The sequence below is a fragment of the Gossypium raimondii genome, chromosome 4 (assembly GCF_025698545.1).
Source record: "Gossypium raimondii isolate GPD5lz chromosome 4, ASM2569854v1, whole genome shotgun sequence".
Lineage (NCBI taxonomy): Eukaryota > Viridiplantae > Streptophyta > Magnoliopsida > Malvales > Malvaceae > Gossypium > Gossypium raimondii.
The window spans coordinates 1439725-1464909 of NC_068568.1; the positions used below are offsets into that span (position 1 = coordinate 1439725).

Genomic DNA, 25185 nt, shown 5'->3' on the forward strand with positions numbered 1-25185 from the left:
GTGCAGGGACTAAATGTTAATTTATACATTTAAAAATCTCAGGCGGACAGTTCGATTTGTAATAATTGAAATATATATATGGGCAACACTGCAAAAAACCAGCTTCGTCGTAAGTGACACCAAGCTTTGTGCGCTGAAAAAGACTGAAATTTCAAGAGAATGACTGAAGTTTCAAGGCGTAGAACGCTGCGACTTCTACTGCTTTTCGCTTCGGTTTCTCTACAATTCATTTCAGGTTTTCCTCTCTACACCGCTTTGTAATTTGATATTTTGTTGTTTTCTTAACGAACTTCAAATCTTTTTTTTTTCCAAATGAACTTGGTCGAAACTCGAAATTCGAATCATTAATTACATGAAATTCAAGTTAATTTGTGAATTTTATTACATCATCGTAATTGGAGGATTTAATGTATGGATGCTATTCGAATCTCACCTTTATATTTTGTTTAATTAATTCGTTAAATCTCCCAAATTTGCCAGGTTTTACTGTTGCTTAGTTTTTCCTTTCTCTGTTTTGCTGCTGAGAAAATTAGCACCGAAAGAACAGCTTTTTTTCGTATCCTTTCTATAAATTTTGTTGTTTGCTTTTTGAGGGATTGTGATTCCGAGAAATTTTAAATTATGAGGTTAGAATTTTGACTTCGAGAATGAATAGAAAGGTATATATATTTACACACATATCTCTGCAATTCCGATTTGCTTTTGAGAATCTCGAACTTTGTAATAGATATGCTATTTAGCAGTATAATCAGGCAATTAAGATTTCGCCCTACTTGATCCATTTTCCATGATGTTTGGGGAAATTTATGATCTCTGATGAGATTTTTTTAACTCTATAAGTGGATTAAGAAAATGTTATATTTACTATGACGTCTATTTGGTCGATGTCTTGTAAGCATAGGCTCGTATTCAAGTTTTGTAGAAGGAAAAAATAGTGTAAGGAAAGCGGATCTAATCAGGTGCAGTGTAACTACCAAATACCGGAGTCTCTCACCAAACAAATGAAAGTGCCTGTTTCTTATTTTTCTACATTTAAGGTCCTGTGGTTTCTTAATCCCGCTTGTGGGATTAAAAAGATTCCACCATTAATGGACCAAATAATTATCCATGATAAAATGGGTTTCACATGAAATTATGCTGTTACACATAGTTCTTGGTATTACACTTGCTTTTTAGGCTTATTTGAATATTCTTCAGCTGAATTTGTTAGAACAATGATTAAGTTGCTGTGAAGGGCTTTAAAATAGAAATTGTTCTTATTTACTAAATGGAAAATTATTGAAAATGATAAAACAATTTACTCCAATTTGCTTCCTTCTTCTTTTTTCAGGGTTTTCCGGTGACTCTACAAGTTCAATCAGCTTAAACTCAAAGTCTAATGCAAATAGTAAAAATGGGACCAAGGTAGTCATCATATTGATTGTGCTGGTTGCTGTTGGGTTGTTTTCGTTTTTCCTTTTCAAGGTATGGCAAAAAAGGAAACGAGACGAGCAATATGCCCGTCTTTTGAAGTTGTTCGAAGAAGATGGTGACCTAGAGGCTGAACTCGGCCTTCATGACTGACAGCATCAATGAAAAACTGAGCTCATCCTCTTTGAGGTGTGTAGATAAAACTGTCTTTGTGATCCTCAATCACCAAGATTCAGTTAAATTCCTTGTTTTGTTTTGCAAGGATGTATTGTAGCAGCTGCATGTAAAAGAAAAACTTTGTAATCCTATCCAATTATGTAGATCTTTGGGGTTCACTATAGAGGACACCCTCCTTATGCTGTGTTAAAGCTTGAAAATCTAGTCTATGATACTATAATATCCATCATGTGCATCTGTGTAAATCTGTCTCCTTTCTGCATTACCTATGCATGCAACACAGTAGATAATAGACAAGTTGATGACAATGGGAATTAATGTCATCATTGACGAGGAATATGGATCTTATGTTGGAGTTGTATGGCCCTTGATGATCATTAAGACTGCCTCATGTTGATTCTATTGATTTACTTTGGCTATCTGGTTTTGCATTTTATCATCCTATCTTTATTATTGGAATAAAGCTACATCTAATCCCTAAACTTGTCAATTTTTTCCAACTTGGTCTTTGAACTTTTTTTTTTTTTGCCTATAGCCTATGTTAATTGGACTTGAGACATGGGTAAGGATTGAAGTGTCCAACATAGTCTTTAAACTTGACAACTTTTCTCAATTTTGGTGTTTGTGGTGACATGGCACTCTAAGATTATCTCATGTCATTGCTTTTTTTTATTATTATTAAAAAATTATAATTTTTAGGTGATGACATAACACAATATCAAAGTACTAGGACTAAAATGGATGAAAATAGAGTTTTGGGACTAAGTTGAAAAAAGTTACCAAGTTCAAGGACAGATGTTATTTTATCTTTTTATTCTTTTAGCTCTTAGCACTTGGTTTCTATAAAAAAATTATAGTTTTTAGGTAATGACTTAACACAATATCAAAGTGCCGGGCCGGGACTAATGTGGATGAAAAATATTTTCTGAAACTATATTAAAAAATTTACCAAATTTAAGGACTAAGGCTGAAATGGCAATAACTTTTCAACCATAGGTTGTGTATTTGTAATTTAAAGTTGAAATAAATTTCTTCTTCATTGAAACCTTGGAATTTCAACAAAAAGAAAGTGAAATTGGAGTGTTATTTGAACCAAAAGGTAGCTTCTTCTCCACAGTATGACTTTCATCACTTAAGCACGTCTTTTGGGAAGAAAATAAAGTATGCATAAGCATGTCTTTCGGGAAAGAAATAAATGTGCTGATATACTTTCTCGACTTGAAAGTAACTTTTGGTTTGACTCTTCTACTAGTCAAGCCCTTCAACCCCCACACCACAAAACCAAATTCTTTCAAGCATCTGTCATAGCCATTTCATTTTCATGAATAGAAGCATAAAGAAGTTCATCCGTCTAAACTATCTCAACTACACGATGAGACTTCGAAAAAAAAAACTTATTATTAAGTCAAAATACAATACAATGATTTTATCTTATAATAAATAATAATAGTAATTATCACCAAGAGAGAATGCTGCATATGTATGACTGTAGGTGAGAAGAATCTTCCAACTATAGTAGAGGCTGCATATGTATGACTGTAGGTGAGAAGAATCTTCCAACTATAGTAGAGGTTTTTGGCTAAAATAATTAGGGCATAGGTTATTTTTAACTAAAGTTATGTTGATAGGGGATTGATATATGAAACAAAAGGGATCAATGGAGAAGGACAACCTAGAAGTGGACCATCGTTGCTCGAAACCGAGTAGCGAGTTTGACTAGCTCTTCTTGACTCAACATCCTGTCACCATAAGGGTCATCTTCCTGTCTTGGCTCGTTTCATTCCAGTACCGTTAAAGGGCGACATACTAGGGCTCATAGTCGGGCTCATTCTCAGACTCTCTTCCCTTAATGTACCATTTAGTAAAGCCAACTCCCTAAGCTGTTGTTTCTTATAGTTATCCAAGGATTCATCCTGATGAATGGTAGAGATGGAGGAGCTGAAACACATACAGTAAAAGGAAAGGCTAATTTTAAAAACAACAATAAAATTTTGCTTTTGTTCATACCACAGGTTTCAGAAGATTTTCAAGTATGGCAACAGCGTAGTCCAAACGAGAATTTATCACATCTTCGGGAAGTTCAGCCTCCACCAACACATGCAACGGCTCATTAAGGTGTTCGAATCCAGGTTTATCTTTTAGTTTCTCTTCCTACATGTTAAAAAAGGTAAGCAGTCAATGAATAACAAGTGAAGCAACATCAAAGGAGAACTCGGTCTTCTTATATTCAAGAAGAACACGCACAAAAAGAAGCCAAGTCTCGTCTTTAATTAGGTCAGACCTTGATTTTGCATAACTGTATTTTTCACAAGAAGGTACTTTTCTTAGTAAAAGTGATCATTTCATTGATCATAATACTGAAAGTCCTTCATAAAGCATGTGAAATGCAAATGGAGATGTATATGATCAGAGCATATATAAGATTAGCTGAGCAATTTTCGCATCACCTACAGTCCAATATGGCCTTGTATTGGGAGGACAGATGAAAAAAATGAATATCATAAAAGAATTTATGGTTAAATTTACCTTAACAGAATCCTTGACAGAGCCTTTGCCTCTTATGTACACCCTACACTCAGTCACAGCTTCAACTCTCTTTAGGGAGTTTCCTCGTGGTCCCAATATTCGACCAACAAAATTATACTACAAAGGGTGAGAGTCAATAATATTATCTTAAAAGAACAAGAAAAATTCACTCGAGGTTTCAGCTTTACTTACACTAGGATATTGATCCACAGGTACATTGAGTCTAACAACTTTCTTTACAAGCGGTGTTGTTGGAGCTCCTGGCAAACCAGGCCAACCCATTGATGCAGCTTGAACCGGAGCAACTCGTTGCAGATGTCCATTTTCCTGAAACAGATAATCAGGTCAAAGAAATTTCCTTTTCCTTTTCCTTTTCAGTGAACATTGATGAGAAGAGAATTTTGTATCATATTGGGGGCTCATAACAAGGCACTTGTATTCATTAACCTCGTAAGAACTTACAAACTCTTTTTGGCCATTTGTTAGGAGGGGAAGGGGGAGTAGTAGTAAAAATAAACAACTCTTTTGTTACTGCACCAACGGCTTAGTTAACAACAATTAAATGCTTTTAAATGATAAAATACATAAACATTATATGGCATCACCTCTGTTTGCATTATGGACCATCCTTCCAAATCCATTTGTCTTCCATTGGGATGATGACCAAATGACCTAATAGGACTATCATGCTCAAATCTCTCATGATCTAATAAACTTGGACTAAAACCTGAGACCCTTCTGATCTCTGCAATGCATAAGGGTTAAAAATGGAAAAATTAGTTGATGTATTGTCCAAATTACATGCTTTAGTAGAACTCTCTAGGTTCTGCTTGGTACAAAGGATAGAAAGGTGCGATAACGGAAAATTTGTTAATCGAATGGTTAAGCTACAAGTAGGAAAGTTATTACGAATCTTAACCATTTCATTAACAAATTTTCTATCCTTCCTAGCAAGCAAAGCCTTAAAACCACATAGAAAATCTAGATTATGCCATTCCACTAATATGGAGGTTTAAAGTTTTAATTCATTCAAGAATTACTCGATAATCAATTGAACCCTTACTAGTTTAAATCACTAGTGTTTCATCCTTGTATTCATGTGATTGAATCTTTATATTGCAGGAAAAAGAAAAGGAAAACAGAAGATTCAATAACCTTGATTAAGAAGCCCGGTGCATTGAGGAAGAACTTGTGTGAAAGGTCCCAACTTCTCTTTCTCTGTGAATAATTCAGCTAAGTATCTGCCATTGTTTACTTGATTTTAAAACAATCATTAAACATATGTAACTATATGAAACCAGCAAAACATACAAAGAAAACAACAAACCCATCAATAAAAACATGGTATTGGATTGATTAAAGTAATAAAAATTTGACCTTTCACGATCTGTAGTAATAGATGAAGGTCTATGAGGAGAAACTGAAGGGAAACCAGGTGGAGGGTATTGAAAATAACTCCCTGGTGAGATTCTTTCTCCCATCATTATATATATATTCAACAGCTTCACTGATTCTTCAACCTTCATTCATTCACAATATATCAATAATCAAAAAGCCATTAAAAACCCAGTATTTATATAGATATGTTAAAGGTAAAAGGTGAATAAGAAAAAAGAATAAAAAGACTTACTTTTGATGATGAGAGAAAAAAAGGGGGCAGAGATGCAAAGTTTGCTGCCCTCTTTATGCGTTGAAGAGTGTGAAAAGAGAGACTAAAGCCCTACTCTCAGTCCAAGACAGAGAGGACTCTATGATTTTCCCCTTCTTTTTTTTATTCTTTTTTACTTTTTAATCAACATAAAATGCCGTAAAAAAATGGCAGATTATATACTATATAAAATAATAAATATAGCAACAACCTTTCTTTGTCTCGTTTAATAATAAAAAAATTAACCTTTTATTTTTGTTTTATTTTTCATATTTTCTTCCTTTATATTGTTTAATACTCTTGCATGGTGATTTGGGTATTCCTTAAAAATTATGGATTTGCTTTGAATAATCGATTGATCATCAATTTCGTTTATAGAAGATGTGATCTCAAGCGATGGTCACTTTTTTCTTTGGTGATGTTTTCTGAGGGGTCATTCATTTACGGGGCAGGGGTTTTGGAGGGAAATAAGGGGAGTATGGGCCGGACCAAGGTGGTTCTTCCCCGCTTGCCGCCGGCTCTCATATTGTCCGGGAAGGAAGAGCTGGTTGGCTCTCATATCATTTTGGGTTTTATTGTTGGTATGTTGCACTACCACTATATTTTGTCATTTGGCTCCCCCTTGGACAAATTGTTGCCTCTTATCGGTCCAGAGAGGCAGGAGGTGTAGTTCTCTTGATTTGCCATGTTGTGATGTTATGTTACATCAAGAGACTCTTCCATTTTCCAGCACATACATACGTGGTTTTATTCCTACCAAACACCATATATGGTGGGAAGGCTGAAACAAAGACCAGACCCTCTGCTGTTGTGATGGATGATATGCAAGTAATGAGTCATTGCCAGCATTATACTTCTCAGTCTGCACAGATGCCGTTGGATTCTTCAGGTGTTGGGGAACTTATCGTCACAGTTTCACACTATCATAGGTTTTGCATTATGTGTGCAGTGAGTCGCAGCAGCAGCAGCCAGCAAAGCCAGGATTTGCAGGCTTTTTATTTTATTTTATGTGGAATTAATTTAATCTTTAATATTATTAAAAAATTAAATAAAATTAATTTTTACTATTTTTATTTATGTTTTAAGAGAGTTAAATATTTTTAAAATTTAATTTTATAAATGAAATATTTTGTTTCAAATTAAACTGTAATTTAAAAAATTATTTTTAATTTTTATATAATAAATATTAATTGTTACAATTTGAAGTTATTTGATTTTTTAATAGTATAAAATCTCTATAACACAAAGACTTGTCAAAGCCCTTAAGAAAACGCAAAAAATCAATTAAGTTATTATATTAAATTCGCATTCAATTAAGTCTTTATTGTTAACTAAAATATCTATTATGCCCCTCCATTAATAGTTTTCGTCATTAGCCATGTTGACCGTTAAAATAAATTGATGGACCAATCATATGATGATACGTGATAGTTTCTGGTTTAATCTAATATTTTTCTCATGAAAATCATTAAAAATATATAAAATAAAAATATTAAAATTGTTATAAACTTATAAAATTATAAAAAATGAAAAATATAATAAATTATAAAAAATATAAAATTAATAAATATTATTTAAAAAATTTAAAATTTAAAAAACGTATTAGAATTCATAAAACATAATAATAAATTGTAGAAATTTATTAAAATATTAAAATTCATATAAACATATAAAAATTATTTAAAAATATATAAAAACTTGAACTCGAGAATAGTTTGTCCGAAATCGACAAGAGTACCGATCCGGGAAAAGCTATTAGATCGATTGACCTGGGAACTAAAACAGTTGAACCAATTTTTTAATATTTTTATCAAACCAGCAAGCTATCGATTTGCTGGTTCAATTGACCTGTCCAATTCAATTAACTAAGACATTAAAAAAATAATTCATAGGTCAACCAATCTAATGGTTTTCTCCGGACCAATACCGTTGTTGATTTCAATCTATAAATCCGACTAGTTCGATCTATTTCAAGTTTTTATAATTTTTACAAGTTTATATTGATTTTAATACTATTAATATTTTTAGAATTTCAATTTGTTTTTATAGAATTTTAAAATTTTAAAAAATTTTAATTTTATAATTATTTATAACAAATAGAATTTTATATTTTATAATACTTATAATATTTTATATTTTTATTAATTTTTAAGTTTATATCAATTTTTATATTTTTAATATTATTTATTTATTTTATTATTTTTATGATATTTTCAAAAGAATTATAATATTTATGATTTTTATTATTTTTATGAAAATACTAAATTAAACTAAAAACTGCCATGTATCAGTGAGAACTATTAGCAGAGAAACTTATTAATTATTTCAATTAACAGCAAATTAATATAGACCTAAATGATTTTTTTACGCCTACTTAACTTTTGCAAGTGGATTTCTCGGCATGGTTACTTCAAAGGATGAAAATGCTCGACTCAGAATATTGTTTAAATCAGCTGCTAACTTGTTATAATGAACCGACAAGCAAAAAGAGGTAGAACACTTTTAATACTACTATAAAATCCCATCCATGGCCATAAAAACACATTAATTGATATAATAAAAGATAATTGTCCAAAACTCATCATGGTTTAAACGAAAAACAAAATTCAAAGTTGTGGGCAATCAGAAAATGGAACAAACAATCCCTCCATAAAAAACCATCCCTATGCGGTCAAGCTTTAAGCTTCCCATAGAACTTGGCCTTTTCTTGTGTTGTCTGGAAACGACCATGACCGAACTTAGATGAAGTATCAATGAACTTGAGCTTGATCTCTTCAAGTGCAACCCTTGATGTTTGATTCAACAGTGATTGCCTTAATGTCACAACACGTTTCTTCGGTCCAACACAACCCCCTTTAATCATCAAATAATCTTCTTTCACCACTCCATAATGGGGGAATCCACCAATTGGTGTAATATCCTTCTCAGTCCTGCAAATACAAAGAGGGCAATCAACAATTTAAAACCAACTACCGGTTTAAGTCAGTTTCATGCACAAGCTAACGAATTCAATCATTTCAAGTTCAAATCTTTACCTGTCATAGTCAGTCATGGCAGCATGTGATTCATTGCCTGCCTTCCCAAGCTTGTAGATCTTCTTGTTCATCTCAGTGCGGTGATGGTAACCATTTTGACCAGCTCGGGCAACGGTAAACGAAACCCTAGCCGGATGCCATGCACCAATACAAGCAACCTTACGAAGACCACGATGAGTCTTTCGTGGGAGACGAGTGACACCCCATCTGGTTACAACACCCTCATACCCTTTACCTTTGGTAACTCCGATAATATCAATCATCTCATCTTTCTGGAACACGGCATCAATTGGAATTTGTTTCTCAAAGAAACCGTAAGCAAAGTCAACTTTCTGAGCAATTGTTCCACCATTGACTTGAATCTCCATCAAATGAGCCTTCTTTTGCTTCAAACCCTTCATTTTCCTTATCTGAGTGTGAGCCAAAACACGAATCACAGTGCAATATTTCTTCAGTTTTTCAAGCTGTGACTGGATATCTTTTTTACCATCTTCGGATTCAAACTTCTTGGAATACTTGGTGAAAGCTTTCTTCTTTGACTTGCACCAGTGCTTATAGAACCTTCGCTTCACCTCCTCACTCAAATGCTGAGCCCAGACAGTGCCTAAAGTACGAAGACCACGCGGTGTTTTGACATATCCAACTACTCCAACCACAACCATAGGTGGTGTCTCGATAATGGTGACTGCTTCGCAAGTTTCCTTCTTGTGAAGCTCTAAAAGACAAAAAAAATAAACATAAATCCATGGAGGAAAATAACACAAAAATTAATCAATCATAAGCATTAAAAAAACATACTTGATCCAGGCTTTTCAACTTCCCTCACAATATGGGTCATTCCAGCTTTATAACCCAAGAACGCAGTTAATCTGCATGGCTTAGTAGGATCATCTTTAGGGAAAGCCTTCACTGAACACCATAAAAATAGTAACATAGATTAGCAATTACAAACTCAGGTATAAGTCACAAATTAAAACACAACTAAAAAAGCTAATTAATTTGATCTAACAACTACAGCAACAAAACTAACATTGTTAAACAATTAAGAGGGAAAAGTGGGGGAAAATGAACCTTTCCCTCGGTGTCGGGAGGCTCTTTTCCTCGGGAGAAACCCCAATGAACCATGCCTCGGATGCTCGAACTTGCGATGAGACATGCTTACTCACTAACAAGAAAGCTGCAAAATTCAAGTAAACTCAATTTGTTTCGTAACTTAAGCTATAAGCCACAAATGTGAGCAAACCTCCATATACAAAATTATTTGAAGTCGACATACATGTTCATGAAACAATCACATTCAAAGTAAAAACACAAACCCAAAAAACAAACTGGGTATTTCAAGATTTCAACAATTACCCAAACATAAAATAGAGAACGGAAATCCATTTAACCTAAAACTGAATTATCTCAAACATAAAAATACATGTAGACTAAAACTATACAATCCAAAACTAAACTTGGTCCTACCCTATTTGCCCATAAAGCCGACAACCGGAAACTATTTAACCTAATCCCGAATTGATCCAAATACAAAATTACTAAGACATGAGCTTCAAATCCGAATCAGCTGGTCATAAAACAACCAAAACCCAAATAAAAAACAATCCAAATCACAAATTGGCAAAACCCTAAATAAATGAAAATTTTAAGACTTAATTTGATTCAATCTACATTGATCTTACTCAAAATCAACCCAAACTGATCAATTGTTAGATCTATAAAGATGCAAAGGAGATTGCAACAAAATTCAAGCTAACAAGTAAATAGATAGATGGATCTGCTAGAAGTGGAACATTGGGTTAATTAAAATTGTATTGATTAAGCTAAATCAAAATCGTTATTGAAATTTTGAAACATAACAGATCCATTTTGAAGCATCATAAAATGATTAAAAACGATTTTCAGAAATAATTCAATAAAACAAGTGTAAAATAAAAGAAAAAAAAAGAGTTGAATCTTGATGTTGAAACATATGAAGAACAACAGATCTAGCGAACTGAATGGAAATGGATCCCCCAAAGACCAAAGGCCTATGGCGTAAACTTAACGTACGCCAATTCTCGGGCTCCTTCGGTATTTCTTTCCAAAAAACCCCTTTTTCTTAGGATTTTTGGCAAAAAAAGAGCCCTAATCGAGACTCCAGCCTTGATTTCTCCAATCATGGGGGAAAATCCAATTTACATACAATCGCAGAAACTGAAGCTTACATCAATATGTTTTCACACCCCAAGATTTTAAAAAAGAAGAAGAAAAATCAACAAAAATTATCAGCAAATAGACTAAGAAAAACTTGAAAGCTAATACCTTGAGAACTGAAAGAAAATATTGATTGAAAAAAAAATGAAAAGAAGGTCGAGAGCGGCAAGAGTGACCTTCCTTTCTTTAGCTAGGTTTTTATATTATAGAAGATAAGGATTCAACGGCTAGGATTTAACTTTATTACGTTAATAGATGCCGTCGGATTACATACTAGGGTTTTGAACTTCGAAGTGTGGCGGCGCATAATTTGCACTACAGTGGTTGCTAATTGGGCTTTTTTGAGCCCATCAAAACTGGGCATAGATTGCCCAGCAACTTGAATCCGAATTTGATGAAGCTTGTTGGTGTTTAAATTTATATACAACTCTTTCTATATAATAAAGGTAAAAATATAATTTCATAAAATGAAAAGTTTGATTAAGCTCGTGAACTATTTGAATAGAGTATTATGGTGTTCAAACTTGATTCAATTGCTAGTTTAAGTTGCACAAGCTCACTCGATAATTACCAAATTGAATTCGAATTTTTTTTCAAGCCGAATTCGAATAATTTGCGAGCATATGGATCTTATTTCTTGGGAATGGGGCAATTTATAATGATTTTAAATTATAAATTAATACGTGATAAATTTTTTTCAAATTCATCCTTATCTGTGGATGGAAAAAGTAAAAGTCCAATTTAACTCGATTCTAAATTTAATTAAAATTTAATGTAAGTATCAGATGTTAAAATATCTGAATTTAATTTTTACGTTACTATATATATCCTTAACCCGAAATTATTTGAACCTATGAACTACATTTGTTTACCCCCACACTCTAAGCTTGAAAATCTGCTACTTTCATGGACATTGTTCTATTATTACTTTAGCTTGAAATTTGCAACTTTCATGGTCATTGTTCATTTGCTTCATGCATAAAAAAGCCACGTTCTATAATTCCAAACACAATTTAAAACAAAACAACAACAAAAAAACCAGACATAAGCATGTCCAAATCCAATGAACAACAAGCTTTCCCACACCAACAACAATGCCAAAACAATGAAATGTTACAAGGGTTACCTATAAACACCAGCCCTTATGTTAACTACAAAGATATGGAAGATTATAAGCAAAAGGGCTATGGTACTGAAGGACACCAGCAAGTTCAACAGAAGAAGTCGGCGAGTGGCAGCACCGATGCCCCCACACTTCTCGAGCCTCATGCACCCAATAGTTGTAAGGCCGGTCGTCCTTCCCGCAACTAGGGTTGTTGGGTTGTTTAGCCCTTTTTATCTATTTGAGGTGGTGGGCATTGGTAATGAATAGTATATATATATATATAGTAAGTTTGTGTGTGTTTTGGCAATAAATATATGTAACTTGATACTTACTTTCTTGTAGTTTCAAGTAAATTGTAATTAATTAATATATATAGTAGTATTTGATTTTTATTAATGTGGATTAATTTGGTATCATTTAGTTTAGGGTGCCATTAAGGAAGAAAAAAAGTAATAGAAAGTATTAAATGTGTTAATATAGGGTGGATAGCTTGAAAATCTTTATTTGATTTTATCATAAAAAAAACAACACCTAAAATGATTTATACTTCTAAAATATTCGAGTCTAAAATGGATTGAATTTGAAAGCAATCTTAAACTCGAAATGATAAAAAACTAAAATCTGATTTGATTTGGTCTTGATTGACCGATCTAAAATCAACTCAACTCATACATTCCATTAATTTTCTTCAATTTTTTTTAAAACAAAGTTCAAGTTATGGTTTATCTTTATAGTTGTACTATATTTAACTTACAATTTTAGTCCTTTTGTTTTAATTTCGCATTACTTAACCGTAACATCTCATACTTAACCCGATCGATGGGTCCAAGCTACAAGATATCATATTCGTTATCGGAGCAACCACAACTAATTACAACACAATTTAACTATTTTTGCATGATGTTAAGTATTCCACTAACCTGAGGTCGAATTAAGATCAAATTGTAAAATTTTTAAATTATTGGGTTGACATCGCGACTTTGGAGGTTCCAAGTCGAGACGTAACTCACTGACTTCCCTTATCACGACACCATGGATATCATCGCAACCTTATCAAACAATGAGTGTCGTCACGACTTCAAAAATTTGATGTCAAGATGTCACTTTTTATCGATTTAAGTCACGACATTGGGGACTTGTTTATCTCGACGATACCATATTTGTACATTAACCTTTTAAAAAAATTCAAAACCACAAAATTTCTACTAAAAAAATATGATTATTAAAATAGTTATTTTCCGCAAATGGTCATTTTAACGGGCAAATGACCAAAAAAAGCCCCTTTTTTTTAATATTTACCGAAATGGGCCGGTTTTTTAATTATTTACCGGAATGGGCCATTTTCCGCGAAATCGCGTCCACGTCAGCGCGATGTCAGGGTACTGTCAGTACATCGCGTCCACGTCAGCGCGATTTGCTTACGTGGACACAAATCGCGTCCTTGAGGGTGCGATTTGCTGACGTGGCATGAACAGTTTATGTTTTTAAGCTTGGAAAACTTTGAAAGGCCATAACTTTTGGCTCGGTTGTCCGATTGAGATGATTTTTTTTTTGATTTCGAATAAATTTTTGAGATCTACGCGCTGACAAACAGCCGAAGGCGGTTTGCCGCAGTTTTTTTTTAAAAAGATCCTTTTTTGCCCCTAAATTTTGATTTTTTCGGTTTAAAATTGAATTTTGAAACATTCAAATCATTATTTTCCTTATTTATTTGAAGTAAACACCGGATTGTTTTTTACAGAATTGTCTTATATCATCCTGTTATAGGTATAAGTCAACTCATTCTGCTTTTGAGAAGTTCCCTAAAATTTTCCATTTTATTCAATTTAGTCCCTAAAACCTAAATAGTCATATTTTCAAATCTAAGCTTCGTTTTTCAATTCAAATTCAATTTCATCCTTCCATAACATTCAAATATTCTTAAATACAAAAATTTCATGCTAATTTTGAAATAATTACACTTTAGTCCCTATACTCGTAACTAACAAATTATACTTTACAAATTAGTCTCTATTCATCTCTAAGCAGTTTTTCAGCGCGTAGATCTCGAAAAGTTATTCGAAATCAAAAAAATCGTCTCAATCGGACAACCGAGCCAAAAGTTATGGCCTTTCAAAGTTTTCCAAGCTTAAAAACATAAACTGTTCATGCCACGTCAGCAAATCGCTCCCTCAAGGACGCGATTTGTGTCCACGTAAGCAAATCGCGCTGATGTGGATGCGATGTCCTGACACGTACCCTGACATCGTGCTTACGTGGACGCGATTTCGCGGAAAATGACCCATTCCGGTAAATAATTAAAAAATCGGCCCATTTCGGTAAATTTTGAAAAAAAATGGCCTTTTTAGGTAAATTGCTCCATTTTAAAAAAAATTCAACGCAACCTCGTGATTCGTTCACTAACAAAATTTGGTTATAATATCAATGTTTTTTAGTAAAGCATAATATTAATAATAAAAGGACCAAATTATCTCAAATTAAAACATTTGATGAACTAAATCCTCAAATTAAATATAGTACAGGGATCGACAAATTTTAAATGAAGGAAAATGAAGGAGCAGAATCTCTGAAAATCTGAACATGGCACACGAGACAATAATTGGCCTAGATCTGCCACTTGGATTTTATGTCTTTAGCGTGTCACTTCCGTGGCTTACCTGTCTCTGTATCTCTTCTACAAGATTTTCCTTTCTCTTTGATAGTTTCAACTTCCATTAAAGGTGAAAGCAAAGAAAATTGACACAGCTTCTTCACCATGTCCTTCACTTTAACTCACAGACTCTTCCTTTCACCACCACAACGAACCCATCTCAGATTCACCTTCAAACCCCACACATCAAAACCCATAGTTTCTTCACCATCAAAACCCAGTTACCGTCCCATAGTCAGTTCTCTCAGTCATAATTCTGAACACTTATCGGTCACTCAAGCAAAACCCAGATGGGAGAACATGTTATCCACTGCTGCTAGCTTGTACCCTTTGTATGTGACTGTTGGTGGCATTGTGGCTTGTTTTAAACCATCTGCTTTTGCTTGGTTCGTGGAGAGAGGACCTTCTTCATATAGCTTCTCGCTTGGGTTGATTATGTTGGCTATGGGTCTCACTTTAGAACTCAAGGACTTGCTCAATTTGTTCACCCGAAGACCTCTTTCTGTGAGTTTTTTTTTTTTCCACTTGTAATTTGAAATTTTCAGAAATGGGTTACTCTTCAATTTTCAATTTGAGTTGATTTTGCTTGAATTTGGGCTTGCCTATAAAGTGATTTTGCTTGAGTTTTTGCCTATGAACAGTTCTTTTTTCACCTACTTTGATCAGATTCTATTTGGATGTGTTGCTCAGTACACAATTATGCCAACTTTTGCTATGGTTATTAGCAAAACTTTGGGGCTTTCACCATCTCTTTCTGTTGGTTTGATTTTGCTAGGTTGTTGTCCTGGTGGTGCTGCATCCACTGTGGTAAGGGTTTCCTTTCGCATTTCAAGTCCTTTTTTCTGCATAAACTTTGCATTTTGAGGATGCTTTTTCTTGTTGGTATAGACATTGATTCGGTAAAAGTACCATGGAGACCCTAACTCAGATTGTATTTTGTCTCTCTACTCAAAAAATTGCAAAGTAATCGCAGTTACAAATGGATGAAATTTTAACATAAGGACCAATTTGCTCTTCGAGGATTAATTTTCCCATTTTATGAGTAGATGGGCAAAATACAATCTAACTTCGAGTATTCGGGCTTCAATGGTATTTTTACCCATTTGATTCGTTTTTTCAAAGTTACCCTTATTTTTATTTGCTGAAAAAGTGTTGCAGGTGACCTTTATTGCACGAGGAGACGTTTCGTTATCGACGGTAATGACGGTTTGCACTACTCTTGGTGCAGTGATCCTCACACCTCTTTTGACTATGGTTCTAGCAGGAACATATGTTTCTATTGATGCTATTGGACTTTCCATCAGCACCCTGCAGGTTTAGCCAATTCTATGCTTTACCTCATACGATCTTCGACTTGGAGACGTATGCCATTGCCATATGTTTATCATTCGATCATGTTTTGTCTATGTTGATGTGGCTCTGCCTCATTCGATCATGTTTTGTTCCAGGTGGTAGTGGCTCCGGTTTTGCTCGGTTCTTACCTACAAAGCACATTTCCTTTGGTGGTGAAAATGATTACACCATTTGCTCCTTTATTTGCCGTTTTACTTTCATCGCTACTTGCATGCAGGTTATTCGGTCATCGAAATTTATCTATTGGATACTCACTGGTTTTGGTTTTTACCTTCCATTGATTCCCTCTAACTTTCGGTTTCTGGGATTCCTTGCCAGTGTTTTCTCGGGAAATGTCGTCCGTTTTAATTCCTCAATAGTTAATGCATCATTGGTTTCCGATGCCTCTTTAGTCTCACGCCTCCAATCATTATTATCCGGAGGCCTCGGTGCTGTAATACTTTCCGTGATGTTGCTACATTTTACCGGTTTCTTTGTAGGGTGAGAATCACTAACTTGCTCCTCGTTTTTGTTACACTCGGTACAAACTTCCAACGAAACTAAGGAACGACTCGACTTCACCATTTGCAGGTACATATCAGCAACCATTTGTAGATTCCGAGAAGCAGAGCGGCGAGCAATATCAATCGAGGTACGCATCTCCGAGCTTTATACCAAATCCGTTATGAACTTTTCGTATATTGCATGACATGTGTTTGATGAAATCTCCCACTCAGGTTGGCATGCAAAATTCTTCATTAGGAGTGGTGTTGGCAACAACTCATTTCACTTCTCCAGTTGTAGCGTTACCGCCTGCCATGTCGGCAGTGATTATGAATATAATGGGTAGCAGCTTAGGCTTCTTTTGGAGACAGATCAGTGGTTCAAAACAGGAACTTGAAGATCAAGAGTGAGGTTGAACTTGAAAAGTGAAACTCACCCTTTTTTTTTCATTCTTCTTCTTCATCATTTTGTATGTATGTTAATGTATGTAGTCATCAAAGTCAATGTTGTGTGTGTATTTTACATCGAAGGGGAAATATAAATAACATGTTTTGCATTAATTAGAATGGCAATGACAGCGATGAATGATTAACCTTTATTCTCACTTACCAATTTTCAAAAAATTTTAAACAAATATGTGACATGGAAGAGAGTATATATATCAACTACAAGAGACCAGACTGCAAGTCTATAATTACGATATGGTAACCAACAATTGTTTTCAAATTATTATTCAATTTAAAGAGAGCCTGGGAGTAGCCGTCTTAGCTCAGCCGGTAGAGCGCGTGGCTTTTAACCACGTGGTCGTGGGTTCGATTCCCACAGACGGCGCCATTTATTTAATTTTTCATAAGCACGCGCACTTTTTTTTTTACACCGCGAATATAATTTTTATGCACACGTGCAATTTTTTTACACCACAGAATATTACTATTTTTGGACAAAGTCAAAGGTTCAAATTTATTTTTTCTTGAAAAACTTAATATATATATATATAAGATGTTTTTATGTGTATATAAATAATCTCATTGATTGCGTTTATTTCATAAGTTAATTTGATATTTAATTTTTAAAAATATAATTTTAATATTGAGTTTTTTTCACAGATTTGATCTCTTTTAACGTGTTATAGAAAAATGACAATAACATGATAAAAATTATAATGTAATTAATATTTTAGTTCAACTTTTTTTATTTTAATTCCGTATATATTGTATATATATTGTTATCATTAATTTCAAACCTTACGTTTCATCAATTAGTATATGTTATTTTTAACCACACATTTATGTTTTAAATCAGTAGTTTGGACACGCATACGCGCGTATGATAAAAATTTAATTTATTTTCAAGTTAAGAAATAAATTATAAACACAATTTTTTTATAATTTGGTTAAATATTATTTAAACAAACTCAAATTTGTATGCATTAAAATATTTAATAAAATATAAGTTTTAATTGCTTTTGAAATAAAATTATCAAAATACCATTATTTAAAAATATTTAAATTTTTATATTAAATTATTTAAATATCAATTGCAAATATTATTTATCATTATATTTAATGTATCGTTAATTTTATAAATAATTTATATTAATTCTTTAAAATATTTAATATATAACTATTTAAATACCATCTAAATTAATTTATTTTTAAAAAAAAACTCAGCACTATATCTAAAATGGAGATTTTAAAAGTACTCTTCTTTAAATTCAACTTTTTTGATCGAGTCTTAGATCGAGTGGCAATTACATTGTTGCTAATGCAAGAGGACATGCACTGAAATGAATTATTCTACTATTTATAAGTTGTGAATGACAATGGATAAATTTATATGTCTAGAAATTGAATTAGTGTTTAATGAAGCTATAACTAAATTCTTTAAGCCTATACTAATAATAATTATTTAAGTAAATTTTAAAAATTAATTTTAATATAAAATATTTTCTCCCACTAAATTTTATTGACTGCATTCTTGTCACAAGTTAAATCGATGTTTAATTTTTAAAAATAGAATTTTAATATTGAATTTTATAGATTTTGCTCGAAAATTTATGATTTGATCAGTTTAATCATTAAATGATTTCTAAACTATTTTAGTGTTTTTAATTTATTCAATTAAGTCCACGATAGTATGAATTATGGTAGAATCCATGACAAACTGAATTAATATGATATATATTTTGCATGATTTGTGAACAACTCATATGTCTATTACATTCGTATTCATGATTATATAATTTAAATCCGCCTAACAAAAATTTCTGACTTTACCCTTAAGTGAAAAAGTGTTTTTTTTTCATCAAACAGAAAAGTTGAGATTAAGGCTTTTAGTTTTTGCGTTTTGAAGTAAAATTATTAAAATACTATTATTTATATCAATGATGTGAAAGAAGTATTTAAAATTTTAAATTAATTTATAATTTATATAAAATTATTTAAATATCATTATATTTAAAATTTAAAATATTTAATTTACCATTAATTTTAGAAATAATTTATATCACTTACATAAAAATATTTTAAATATGTATAATTCAAATATAATCTAAATTAATTTATTTTTAAAAATTTCCAGGGTTACATCTAAAATGAAGATTTTACCAGGCAATTAATTTCAATGCAGAGCGACACAAATTTATTAAAATAGTAATTAAATAAAATTAAGATTTACAGTCAAAATTTCAAAAACTAACCGTATTATTAGTATTAGTCCGATAATGATTTATACAAGCTAAATCTTTTAATCAATAGAGATAAATAAAATTATTTTTTTATGCATCTTATTTCATAATTCTAGTTACTGAGATAAAAATTAATCTTTACCCAACAATAAAAGTTACTTGAGCTTTTTTGTGTCATGAGAACGTAATATGTAAAATACAATATGAACACACACATAAGATGCACAAAATCACACAAGCAATCAAAATGCTAATTTTTTTTATATCTATATTCAAGAAATACAAGATTATACAGTCGATCGATCTTAATTTCTTCAAAGATTTGTATATTCTTTAAAAAGCCACAATCTTATTGTTTTAGGGATTAATCAACGGTGAAATCGTAAATTTTAATGAGATTTATTAGTAAATATAAGTAGTTAATTATTTTAGATTTAATATTAGAATTTTGTATTTTTGGTCATATTTATGATTTGATTATATATATATTATTAATATAATTCCAAAAAAAACCATAAATCCTATCTTTTAAGACTTTATACCCTAAAAAAGCAATGAAAATTTATCTTTCTTACACGTCAGATGTCCCATCAACTTATGAAAATTATCCATGCGGTGGTGGAGGGTAATTGTAAGTCACCAACTTTGTTAATTATGTTTAAGTTTAATTAATCAAAGGTTAATTAAGTTAAGTATAATTAATTAATTAAAAGAACAAAAAATGGCTCATCTTCTACCTCACGAAGCCAAGAAAAGAAAGAAAGGGTTTTGAAGCTTTCATATTTTTTATTATTCAATTTAGTCATTTTCTTGTAATTTTTATATTTTTCGAGTTATGGAAGTTTAATTTAGTTAATACATATATTAATATGTAAGATTGTTAAAGTTTTTAAAATTGCTATTGATGAATCCTTGATGAAATTGATGCTAAATTATTTTTAAGCTTAGAAGTGAAAAATGATTAATTTGTAATATTTATTTTATTTGACCATATTCATTAATTTGTTTCTTATTTCACTAAGATCATCTAATAATTTTAATTTTGGTCAAGGACTTGTAGTCATTGATCTAAGCCTTGCTTGAAATGACAAGGTGGAGCATAAGTCAAGCTAAAACACACTCCTATCCCTTTTCAACAGTAAAATGATAAATTAGATTTTTCCTCTTAATTTTTAGCATTTTTAGTTGAATTTGAATTTTTTCAGGAGAAAAATCTAATTTTTCATTTTCTCATTGGAAAAAAATAAGGATGACATGGAATCACATTTGAAATTAAAATTATTTTTGTTCATTATAAGTCATTTATAAATTCTTATAGTTTTTCTTTAAATTTTATTTTTTTATGAAAACGGTTATTTAAATTATTGAGATTTAATAAAATTTTAAAGTTTACTTTAGAAACTAAAAATAACAAAAATTGTTGTGAATGAAAACATTTAAAATAACATGATGCTTGTTGATTGAATCTCAGCTGAATTGGTATGGGTAGTGTTGTCAGTATAGGAGGATGTGGGTTTGAGTGCGTGCATTATCCTCTTATTTAAGGATTGAGAATGACTCGTATATATATATTCCACAATTTAGAATCTTTGCAGCTGAGGCATCCTAACAAACCGGTATGCCGGAACTTGTTCTTAGGCGCTTGCTATCTATTTTCATTGTTCAACTCTTTGACAACATGAAAAAAATCAAAAGTTTTGCCCTCTCTCTCTATCTGTCCATGGGATGGAAAGGCCGAGGCCTTTGGTGTCTCCTCCAGTCAAGAATTAAGGCTTCGTAATCACTAGTCAATATGTTTTTCTTTTTCTCACATATTTTTCTTCATCATGGTGATTTGATGTGTTTTCAAAAATAAATTATTAAAAAAATTAAAATATTTCAAAATAACTAAATCTCACCTTTTTAAAAATAGATTTCGAGACACTAATTTATAAATTATTATACATCATTGAACTAATAAAAGCAGGTTAATTTGATGTTCATTTTTGGACTTATTTTTAAACCAAATTAATATAATTTAATCCATTAAATCTATATTCAAAATAAATATAGAATGGCACGTTTATTCAGCTCAATATATGAAAATTTAATGAAGTAAAAAAACTTTCAACCAGAAACTCAAAGATAGCGTTTATGAATTTTATAATGAATCTTGGGTATCACTATCACCACAAGTAGTACCGTTTATGAATTTAATGAATTTAATTTATATTGGGTATCACTATCACCAGAAACAGTAGACCAAAGCCCGTCGAAAACCAGACTGTGCACACGCATTCTTCACCCAGCCATCATGGCAGCTCAACCCAAACTTGTTTTCTCGAAATTTCTCTCGGATAGTGACATCAAGAAGAGATTGGCGGTTCTTTTTTTTCTTTTATTCATGATTACTATTTCTATTAGTAGTTAACAATAGCAGTTAAGGTTGCTGCAATTAGTTTGTCTGCTTGTGTATGTATACCATCCTTTTTATTCAGCCCAATATATGAAAATTCAGAAACGTTGCAATTTTGTCTGGAGCCGCAAAAATTGACCTTTAAAAAAGCAGCGTCAAATGCAAGGAAAAAGGTAAGTAACTATGCATCACTTTGCCATTGGATATCTATTTAAAGCCCTTCCCCCACAATGGATCTTCCCCACTTTGCACACACATTCTTCACCCAGCTATCATGGCAGCTCAAGCCGAATTTGTTTTCTCAAAATTTCTCTCGGATACTGACATCAAGATGAGATTGGCGGTGCCGTCAGCAATCCAGGGGTCCTTGCCGCCTTTCAATGGAGGTCATGCCCTCATATTTCAGTTCTGGCAAGGCACAAGATTCTGGCCAATGCATTACTCTATCCGCAGGAAAGGGTACAGCAAACCCGTTTTCTCAGGTAGATATTGGAGAAACTTTGTTTATAACAACTTAAATGTTGGTGACAGTTTCACCTTGCACCAGGTGAAAGTTGAAGATGGTTCTTCCTACTATAGAGTTGAAGTGGGGAGAGAAATCGACTACCTTGGCAGAAATGCAATGGCCAAAAATGCAATGGCCTATGGCAGTGGCAGTACTGCTAATGAACATGTTATTACTCATCACCATCAAGGACTTAGCTTGGAGTTGTCTCTGGGACAGCCCAATGTGGAGGGAGCCGATAACTGAAAAAGCTTGCTACCCGCAAACAAATATCGGGCCCTTCCTTCTTCTACTTTCTTTTTATAAGAAAGTACAAGGAAGGTATTATGATGTTGTGGTTCAGACAATAAGTAAAAGTCGGTGTCAGTCGAGTTTATAACCAGTTTGGTTGTTATATTCCGGTTTGTTTTTGTTATCATGTAATTAGAATCTATAAATACTGTAATAAGTGTGAGTTTGGAATAAAAAATCTGTTTAAAGATGTGTGCTTGGCTTGTTTCGTCTGTGAAACACCAAAGCTTTCTTTACACCAATATTGAAATGCACTCCACCCCTCCCAGCTGCCATTGAAGATGCAACTATAATCTTAACAATCCCGGTTGCTTTCCAAAACCCGGAGCTAGTTGCCCCGTTTGGCCTTGCACCATTTGGGTACTTTCTGTCTCTCGGGCTGAAAAAGTTCCATTCTTTCTCACCAAGCACAGCTTTATCTGATCCAACAAAAAAAAAGAAAAGAAACACTGCCACCACTAGAACAAGCCTTAAACATAACAAGAAGCTATGTAATGATTTATGAATGATTCTTTAGATGATAACATTGAAAGGGTTATTAAAGCGAGTCTCACCTGGTAAGTCCCAGGGATCGAACTTATAGATATCGACGTCCGCGATGATGGAAACGGGGAAAGGTGAGGAGGTCAGTTTCTTCATTAGATAATGAAGGATGAGTTCTTCATCAGTGGGGTGAAATCGGAACCCCAGAGGCAAACTTGAATGTGGGTGCCTCATGGTTTTAACTAAAAATTTTCCCCTACTGCTATGTTATTAACCATGAAAAAGTCGCAGTAAAAGAAGAAAAATATGAGCTTAAAGGGTGTAAGAGCTCTAAAGCCAAACACACAGGCAGAAGAAAAATAAAGGAATTGAAATTTTTGAGAGAGCGAGAAAGGTTGGCATGGTTTGGTCGTAGGATTTCTGTCGTTTTGTGGAGAAAAAATATAAAAGTTGTAATGCTAGGTTTTATAATAAAAAATAAAAAATAAAAAATAATACAAATTGCTTTAAAGATCTTTCTAATATCTCATTCATATATCATATGTTTTAAGTCAACTTAAATTTTCTCTAAAATTACAATGTACGTATCTTACTAAATTCACCAAACAACATGAAATATTAACCTCTATAATCATAAAATAAATTAGGATTAATATTTAATGGATGATAAAATGATATATCATTAAAAAAAGATAAATGAATTTAATTTTAAAAGACTTTCTTGATTAAATATTATCATGTTATGGTACAGAAATTAAGAGAGAATAGACAGGTAGAAGAGAGAATAGAGAAAGAAGAACCAACTTTCATTTTGACATAGACAGGTAGTAAAGAGAGAGAATAGACAGATCGTTTAATTTTGACGAATGGATAGTTAATTAAATTGTAAAGATGATAAAAGTTAATTGCTATGAATTTTAATTAGTTAAAGGACCAATTGAGAATTGGACCATTTCTTTTTATCCGGTGTTACCAACTTTGTTAATTATGTTTAAGGTTAATTAAGTTAAGTATAATTAATTAATTAAAAGAACAAAATGGCTCATCTTCTTCCTCACGAAGCAAAGAAAAGAAAGAAAGGGTTTTGAAGCTTTCATATTTTGATTATTCAATTTATTATAATTTTTATATTTTTCAAGGAAGTTTAATTTAGCCAGTAAATATGTAAGATTGTTAAAGGCTTTAAAAATTGCTATTGACGGATCCTTATGAAATTGATACTAAATTATTTTATTTTGCCATATTCTAATTTTGGTCAAGGACTTGTAGTCATTGATCTAAGCCTTGCTTGAAAAGAAAAAGGTGAAGCATAAGTCAAGCTAAAACATATTCCTATCCCTTTTTTAATAGTAGAATGATAACTTAGAGGGTTTTTTACTCAAATAGGATAGAAAAAAATTATGTACTGAAATAGGGTGTCAGAAAAATTATTTACGAAAATGGGTTACTTTTTTCATTGGTGCCTATCTCAGAGGCGTCAATGAATAAAAAAATATTATTTTTTTCCTTTTTTTTGAATAAAATATTATTTTTTTATTTTTTTAAAAAAATTAAATAAAAATACGGGTCAAAATACGATCAACAGGTCAAAGGGGAAAATGGGTCGGGTGGCGCCTCATAGGGAGGCACCATTAAAAGTGCCTCATAGGGAGGCGCCAATGGGTAATTTTGTATGAATATTGTAATTATTTTATAATTAATTTTGTATTTATAGTTTTTGATTAGTATTTTGTATGAATACTGTAATTTTTTGTATGAATATTGTAATTATTTTATAATTAATTTTGTATTTATAGTTTTGGATTAGTATTTTGTATGAATATTATAATTTCGTATGAATATTGTAATTATTTTATAATTAATTTTGTATTTATAGTTTTTGATTAGTATTTTGTATGAATATTGTAATTAGTTTATAATTAATTTTGTATGTATAGTTTTGGATTAGTATTTTGTATGAATATTGTAATTTTGTTTGTATGAATATTGTAATTATTTTATAATTAATTTGTTAGTAATTTAGGATTATGTTATAAATTTTGTGTTTGTAATTATTTAAAATTTAATTTATTAGTAATTTAGGATTAAGCTATAAATTATTGTGTTTAGTTTAGTATTTGGTGAGTTTAACATAAAAGTTTATAAAAAAATTAAAATTATTTTATTAAAAGTTTAATTATAACTAACTTTTTAATCATATAGTTGTTGTTAACTCATTTAATTTTTATATAATGTAACTTTT

General features: G+C 31.9%; 5 protein-coding genes and 1 non-coding gene across 6 annotated transcripts; 3 read left to right on the forward strand and 3 right to left on the reverse strand.

The window, feature by feature from the left end:
* The first annotated feature begins 86 nt into the window (after positions 1-86).
* Positions 87-1816, forward strand: LOC105779688 (uncharacterized). The gene is made up of 2 exons (XM_012603569.2): positions 87-235; positions 1331-1816. The coding sequence occupies exons 1-2, from the start codon at positions 160-162 to the stop codon at positions 1561-1563; spliced, it is 309 nt and encodes a 102-aa protein (XP_012459023.1). The 5' UTR covers positions 87-159; the 3' UTR covers positions 1564-1816.
* Positions 1817-2873: 1057 nt separating this feature from the next.
* On the reverse strand, positions 2874-5910 carry LOC105779687 (KH domain-containing protein At1g09660/At1g09670). Its single transcript, XM_012603566.2, has 8 exons — positions 5744-5910; positions 5491-5633; positions 5269-5354; positions 4719-4858; positions 4306-4440; positions 4114-4230; positions 3595-3738; positions 2874-3500 (listed from the first exon to the last, which is right to left on the reverse strand). Exons 2-8 carry the CDS (start codon positions 5595-5597, stop codon positions 3342-3344), a joined length of 888 nt encoding a protein of 295 aa, XP_012459020.1. The 5' UTR covers positions 5598-5633; positions 5744-5910; the 3' UTR covers positions 2874-3341.
* Positions 5911-8289: 2379 nt separating this feature from the next.
* On the reverse strand, positions 8290-11178 carry LOC105779686 (60S ribosomal protein L3-2). The gene is made up of 5 exons (XM_012603564.2): positions 11101-11178; positions 9868-9973; positions 9595-9705; positions 8797-9511; positions 8290-8691 (listed from the first exon to the last, which is right to left on the reverse strand). The coding sequence occupies exons 2-5, from the start codon at positions 9950-9952 to the stop codon at positions 8433-8435; spliced, it is 1170 nt and encodes a 389-aa protein (XP_012459018.1). The 5' UTR covers positions 9953-9973; positions 11101-11178; the 3' UTR covers positions 8290-8432.
* Positions 11179-14709: 3531 nt separating this feature from the next.
* On the forward strand, positions 14710-17143 carry LOC105779371 (probable sodium/metabolite cotransporter BASS1, chloroplastic). The gene is made up of 7 exons (XM_012603118.2): positions 14710-15251; positions 15414-15554; positions 15906-16061; positions 16196-16317; positions 16419-16580; positions 16671-16731; positions 16817-17143. The coding sequence occupies exons 1-7, from the start codon at positions 14853-14855 to the stop codon at positions 16991-16993; spliced, it is 1218 nt and encodes a 405-aa protein (XP_012458572.1). The 5' UTR covers positions 14710-14852; the 3' UTR covers positions 16994-17143.
* Positions 17144-17341: 198 nt separating this feature from the next.
* Positions 17342-17414, forward strand: TRNAK-UUU (transfer RNA lysine (anticodon UUU)). Its single transcript has one exon. It is a non-coding gene; the product is annotated as a tRNA-Lys (tRNA).
* A 5229-nt stretch (positions 17415-22643) lies between these two features.
* Positions 22644-23177, reverse strand: LOC105779156 (NAC transcription factor 47). Its single transcript, XM_012602897.2, has 2 exons — positions 23015-23177; positions 22644-22879 (listed from the first exon to the last, which is right to left on the reverse strand). Exons 1-2 carry the CDS (start codon positions 23175-23177, stop codon positions 22644-22646), a joined length of 399 nt encoding a protein of 132 aa, XP_012458351.1.
* Positions 23178-25185: the final 2008 nt, after the last annotated feature.

Excerpts from the sequence above, each read along its gene's own strand:
- LOC105779686 (XM_012603564.2), bottom strand. The coding sequence starts at position 9,952 with ATGTCTCATCGCAAGTTCGAGCATCCGAGGCATGGTTCATTGGGGTTT. Across the intron at positions 9,706-9,867 it reads CTCCCGACACCGAGGGAAAG|TGAAGGCTTTCCCTAAAGAT; the intron begins GTTCATTTTCCC and ends TATGGTGTTCAG. Across the intron at positions 8,692-8,796 it reads GCCATGACTGACTATGACAG|GACTGAGAAGGATATTACAC; the intron begins GTAAAGATTTGA and ends TTGTATTTGCAG.
- LOC105779156 (XM_012602897.2), bottom strand. The coding sequence starts at position 23,177 with ATGAGGCACCCACATTCAAGTTTGCCTCTGGGGTTCCGATTTCACCCC. Across the intron at positions 22,880-23,014 it reads CGATCCCTGGGACTTACCAG|ATAAAGCTGTGCTTGGTGAG; the intron begins GTGAGACTCGCT and ends TTGTTGGATCAG.
- LOC105779687 (XM_012603566.2), bottom strand. The coding sequence starts at position 5,597 with ATGATGGGAGAAAGAATCTCACCAGGGAGTTATTTTCAATACCCTCCA. Across the intron at positions 5,355-5,490 it reads ATTACTACAGATCGTGAAAG|ATACTTAGCTGAATTATTCA; the intron begins GTCAAATTTTTA and ends AAACAATGGCAG. Across the intron at positions 3,739-4,113 it reads CTGTCAAGGATTCTGTTAAG|GAAGAGAAACTAAAAGATAA; the intron begins GTAAATTTAACC and ends TTTAACATGTAG.
- LOC105779688 (XM_012603569.2), top strand. The coding sequence starts at position 160 with ATGACTGAAGTTTCAAGGCGTAGAACGCTGCGACTTCTACTGCTTTTC. Across the intron at positions 236-1,330 it reads TTCTCTACAATTCATTTCAG|GGTTTTCCGGTGACTCTACA; the intron begins GTTTTCCTCTCT and ends TTCTTTTTTCAG.
- LOC105779371 (XM_012603118.2), top strand. The coding sequence starts at position 14,853 with ATGTCCTTCACTTTAACTCACAGACTCTTCCTTTCACCACCACAACGA. Across the intron at positions 16,318-16,418 it reads TCATCGCTACTTGCATGCAG|TGTTTTCTCGGGAAATGTCG; the intron begins GTTATTCGGTCA and ends ATTCCTTGCCAG. Across the intron at positions 16,732-16,816 it reads GGCGAGCAATATCAATCGAG|GTTGGCATGCAAAATTCTTC; the intron begins GTACGCATCTCC and ends TCTCCCACTCAG.